The sequence below is a fragment of the Pagrus pagrus genome (genome assembly GCF_965226575.1).
Source record: "Pagrus pagrus genome assembly, chromosome: 13".
Taxonomy (NCBI): Eukaryota; Metazoa; Chordata; class Actinopteri; order Spariformes; family Sparidae; genus Pagrus; species Pagrus pagrus.
Genome location: NC_140197.1, coordinates 9,092,054 through 9,097,780, shown reverse-complemented (window position 1 = coordinate 9,097,780; position 5,727 = coordinate 9,092,054). Strand labels below are relative to the sequence as shown.

General features: G+C 39.7%; 1 protein-coding gene across 1 annotated transcript; it reads right to left on the bottom strand.

Annotated features, from left to right (window-relative positions):
• Nucleotides 1-482: 482 nt before the first annotated feature.
• Nucleotides 483-4,711, bottom strand: LOC311268455 (growth hormone secretagogue receptor type 1-like; the record flags this gene model as incomplete). The annotated part of the gene is made up of 5 exons (XM_084372130.1): nt 483-552; nt 2,152-2,371; nt 2,900-3,151; nt 3,422-3,698; nt 4,565-4,711. The coding sequence occupies 5 exons, from the start codon at nt 4,709-4,711 to the stop codon at nt 483-485; spliced, it is 966 nt and encodes a 321-aa protein (XP_084228256.1).
• Between the last annotated feature and the right edge of the window lie 1,016 nt (nt 4,712-5,727).

The following is a 5,727-nucleotide window of genomic DNA, read 5'->3' as shown; positions in this document are numbered from 1 at the left end:
AAACGTGAGGCAATGCAAAGCATTTGGTAAATTGGTATTATTTCACATAAATACATAACAAGCAGGGTCTATAATACATAAACAAATGAACATAGCCAAAAATGCACAGAAACCATATACTGTGTATCTCACAGTATACGAAAACAATACTTGACGGATAACTATATTGATATTGATCACAGGGAATGCCTCATATACATGCAAAACATAAAAATAATATGGCAAACACTTAATTTTACAAAATGTACTACGATAACAGTCATACCAGTTAATATAGTATGAGCCATATTGTCAACAAACCAAGACGTGAGACACTAGAAATAAAATTAAGTGAAAAGAGAGTAAATTACTGATAATTTTTTTACATTTTGAACATTTTTCATACTGATATGGAATTAATTTTTTACTTCATGTACACAAAGAGACAAAAAAAAAAAAAGACATCATGTCCAAGATGGACACGAGTTACTGACACAATCAAATCAATTGTCTCTAAGCCTGAAGCCAATCTGTCCACCAGACTTCAGGTAATCCATTGTGACGTGTTTCCTCCTGACACACAGAGAGACGAACATGGGTGAAAACATAACCTCCTTCACAAAGGTGATAAAACCTCAAGTGTGAATCAAATAAAGGCATTTATATCAGTATCTGACACATCAGGACACATTATCTTATATATATTACATAAAACACATCAGCCTGTATGAAACTACATGAATCAAAATGATAGCCCTATTTCGTGTGTGTGTGTGTGTGTGTGTGTGTGTGTGTGTGCATCTGTGGAAGGTGAGGATATATTTTTAGCAGGCCGGTGTTACCATAATTAAAGATACGTACACATAAAATTTCATCGGTATAAATATACATCTGAAAAGTATTTTCAGTCAGTTAGCCCTAGTTTAAAAACATTGAGACATAAGATCCTCAATGAGCTAAATTAACTAGAGTGAAGTCTCAAATGCGGCATGTTTATAGAAACAGTTTGGCTGGATTTCGTATGTGTATACACTGAGAGAGCCACTGGTCACTGTAATCATTCAACAGTGTTCCTACAAAAATACATTTTTAGGTAAGTTTAGTCTATGAGACTTAAGCAGTCTTAGTTAGAGATGGCCAAAAATGAATCAATTATTCTTTTCTACTGATACTTTTGCAAGTTTATTACATACTGGATATACAGTGGTACAAACTGACTCCAGGAAATAGCCTTATGCTCACAACCAGATGTCCTCTCCTGGTGGCCTTTATACAGTATGTTATCAAACTAACTGCCAGTCAAAAGCTGCTGCTCATACCAGCTCTCGTACTTACTCGCTGCCCTTGACACTTCCTGTACAAGCTGAACAACAGACCATAAGCAGAAGAATACCAAAACAGACTTCTTGGGAGCGTTCAGTGTTTGCCAGATTCGTTCATGTACCTAATTAAGACAGTAGACTAAGTGTTTGTTAGCCGGTGAGCCTGTGGAAGCTATTCCTGGCTGCCTGTTGACTTTGTTAAAGGGGAACTATGTAGTTTGGGGGAAAAAAATCAAACTCTGAAAAGTAATTGCTTTTAATAATAATGCAATAATACAAACTCTGGATGAACATATTTCCATAACTGAATAAACAAGTCATCCTGAGAAGGGAACACCGTTAGTGTAGAAAGGTGGCTACTTAGAAGGCTCCTGCAAATGCAATCAAACTAAATCAGCATGAAATTGTGTTGTTCTCTGATTATTTGTTTATCCAGTCAGTAAAAAGTCAATCATTATCATTTTGATGATATATTTTTCCCCCCAAAAAACTACATAGTGCACCTTTGAGACTCATTGCTACAGTTTGGTTGATAGTGAGTGCTGAGTGCAGTGGTCTTGTAATAAATTGAGTAGCAGTCAAAAATGAATATCTAATCATATTTTCTGATGCTGTTTGCATCATTGATGTTTGTAAAACAGCAGTGAAGCAGCTTTTTACAATAACCCTTTGTTTAATTATAAACCAATTAAGATTGTAAACAGAGGCCGCGTTTGTGTGTGCTTGATTGTTTGTTTGTTTCTTGCATGCAGTGTGTGTGTCTATTCATATGTGCCGTGTTTGGCCTGACAAAGTGGTGGTGGACTGGTGTGCCGTAAGTGTGCGTAGGCGATGAGACTGTGTGTGTGACTGTGTGTGAATCAGGCTGTGTACAGCGTGTCTATATCTGGCGGACATCAGGTTGTACAATAAGGGATTGATTGCAGCGCTGAGGTAGAAGAGGACAGAGGAAACCAGATTGAAGTACTGGGACAGAGAGTATAAAAAAGAAGCATCGTGGGTAAAAAAAAAAATAGTCCGGCCCACATGGAAGGGCAGCCAGCACAAGACAAACGCCAAGACAATCACTCCTGGAGGAGGTGAAGGGACAGAGGGGCAGGGTGGAGAGAGAAAACAGGGGGGCAGACATCAGAATCATTTCATCATCTGAAACTGGATCATTAAAACCTCAAACTACTAAAGAAATGTAAAGACTTCAGTAATGTTTAAACTGCTCGCTCGGAATCATCTGCAGCACTGTCTAATCACAACCAATCAACTGTTTTACCAGGATGTCACTGTACCATCCAAAGCAGCCAAACAGCTACCTGTAGCATGAGCTAACAAAACTTGAGTTAAATGACAGTTTTAGGGGAGGCAAACTCAGGTGTCAATCCTTTGTAAATGTAGTTATTACCTTGTTTGTTCATGCATGCATGTCTTTAAAGCAACATTAACGAACTTTTTTACTTAAAAGTAACAGCTTCAAAATCATTTTGATGGTACAGCGTCTTGTAATAGGGTGAATGGTGTCTCTGTCTCAGCAGTTTCTATGTGTTTTTGCTAAATAGTAAGGAAGTGCCTCTGGGTGTGTGGTGGAGAGTGTGTGTGTCTCTCACCCAGCATTTTGACAGTTTGCCGGTGACTCTGGTCTCTACGGCTGCTTTGTGGACGAAGCCACAGTGTCCGTCCGATCAGGCTGTAGACCAGGCCCAGGATGCAGAAGGGTACCAGGAAGTACAGGTTGGAGACAATCGTCATGGCTGACAGCAGGCCAGAGGTGAAAGCGTAGTCCGTAACGCGGCACTCTCTAGTGTAAAACTCTCTGCCGTGACCTTCATCAACACCGTCTTCCCTTCCTCCTCCCTCATCTTCTTTCATTTTATTTTGCCGCTCTCCCTCAACTTCTATTTTTTCTTCTTCTTCCTCATCTCCTTTTTTTCTCTCATCTATTCCTTCTATTCCCAGCTTTCTCTCCTCTTTCTCTCCAATCCACTTTTTCTCTTTTTCTTCCCAATGTATTCCCTCTAGTCCTCCATCCGTTGCGACCAAATGTTCACTTCCTCTTTCCCTTCCATCCATCATAAATCCTCCCTGTTCTCCTTCCCTGCTTGTCCACCCTCCATCCTCTCTCCACCCACCCAGCCCTAGCTCCTCTCCCCCAACTTCCTCCACTCGAACCATGACCAACACCGGCGCTGCACTGACGACCGCACCCAGCCAGAGGCAGCCAATGAGAGCCCTGGTTCTGCGCCGTGTCAATAAGGTCTTGGCGGGGATTGGCCAGCAGACCGCCAGGTACCTCTCCAGGGAGAGAAAGGTGATGTGGAGGATGGTGCAGAAGGTGGCGCACTCTGAGAGGAACATCGTCAGCTTACAGACAAGGTCTCCCAAGGGCCAGGATGTGGGCCTCCAGAGCTGGGAGAGACACAACGATTATTTCAAAAATAATGCATTTCATTTGACTTTTATTGCAAAGACATGCACATGTATATAACCATATCCCAATATTGCAGACTAATTTTGTGCAGTGTATCATCCAGTCCTGCTGCTTAGGTTACATCAGCACTCTGAATACACACGTCACACAGCAGAGTGGCTCCAGGGATCACAGTGTTAGTCCACTAGAAATTAGTGACGGATATTCAATGCCTCCTGAGGATCAACACTGAAGAATTGTGTCATCCTCTAGCACTAGCAGGTCAGGGTTCTCATTCATTCAGTGAAATATATATAAAAAAAAGGCAACAAGCATGTATGGGTTTGACACAGCTGTACAGAATCACAGAAACATTCACAACTCGCTCGCAACTGATTCTTTCAGGGTAAAAATAAGAGAAATAAAGAATTGGAATTGTTACAATAATTCTAAAACCATACAATATTTTATATTTACTCACGCACAAGGTATAATTTTATCTTCCATTGCGACTGTGCAGAGGAAATGATAGAAGAATGATCTAAGAACACTCTGGCTATGACATGACCCTCGAGTGTAATAGAAGAAAACTTGATTTGGCAGCAGAGATTCCCCGCAAGGCAAGGATACGAAGGTTTTTTGTTGTTCCACCCACCTGCCTTTGTTTCTGCATTTGGGTCCTCACCACATTGCTTAATTCCACACCTTCTACATTCACATCAATGGCAATTTCTGCTGTGACCGCACCCTGAGCCCAAACATCGATAGCTTGTCAGATCACATTTGAAATCAGTGTAACATGCATGCATGAAAAACAGTACACCTTTGTGTGTGTGTGTGTGTGTGTGTGTGTGTGTGTGTGTACCTTATATACATCCAGAGGCAGCAGTAGCAGTATCAGCAGATCACTAACAGCCATGCTGCTCAGGTAGAGGTAGGTAGAGCTTCTCATGTGAGGTCGGAGCCAAACCACCAGAATGGTTAGTATGTTTCCCAGAAGGCCGAAGAGCATCAATAGAATGTAAATGACAGTCACACACACTAGAATATGAAACATTGATATGTTTTGATCAGAACCACTTAGTATTTATTTCACAACTATACACATTGTCAGCCACAAATACAAATTAAGGAATGCAAAATGCTGAAATTTACTGCGCTATCTACTTGAATTTACTAGAACCGCTAGCCTGATAATTTAAAGGTGTAGTTAGACATCTTGAGAAATCCGCTCATTTGTTTCCTTCCTGAGAGTTAGATGAGAAGATTCATATCACTCTCATATTTGTACATTAAACATGTAGCTACTGACAGCAGCTATTTAGCTTAGCTTAGCGCAAGGACTGGAAACAGCACGAAACAGTTAGCCTGACTATGTGAAAAGGTAAAAAAAAAAAATCTAGAGTGGTACCTCTAAATCTTACTAATTAACATGTTATAGCTTTAAAAAACAAAGTTCATATGAAATCTAAAAACATCTATCCAATCCTTAATGACATATTATCTGCATATGTAATATTGGGATTTGCATCTAATTTTTGATTTTTATCATATTATTTTGTACTGTAACTGCGGCACAACAATTTCTAGAGACTGACCAATTCTCAGTGTTTGGGGATGATACTGATAATAAGGAAGGGAGGCTATTTTACAGTTAAATATTAAACTTTATTGTGTTCCTGAGCGCATATAGTAATATCCTTTAATATCAAATAGGCATATTTTAAAAATGTTGAACTATTCTTTTAATTTCAATGGAAAAGGGAAAAAAATCTATAAGTAGCAAGTGTTGAATTACACTGTCCCGATACCACGCTGTCCATCGGTCAAGCAAGATAAAGGTCAAGTGGATGGGAGTCAATATATCGGTTGCAGCCCCACTTTGTGGATTTTGTTTTTGAATTTTTTTTGTTTCCTAAAATTCTTCTTTGGCGCAACTTTAAATTTCCATTTTTAAAAACATCTTGCAATAGTACTTTTTGACTCTTTTGACATTGACACTTTTTTACCCACCTAACTCAATCGATC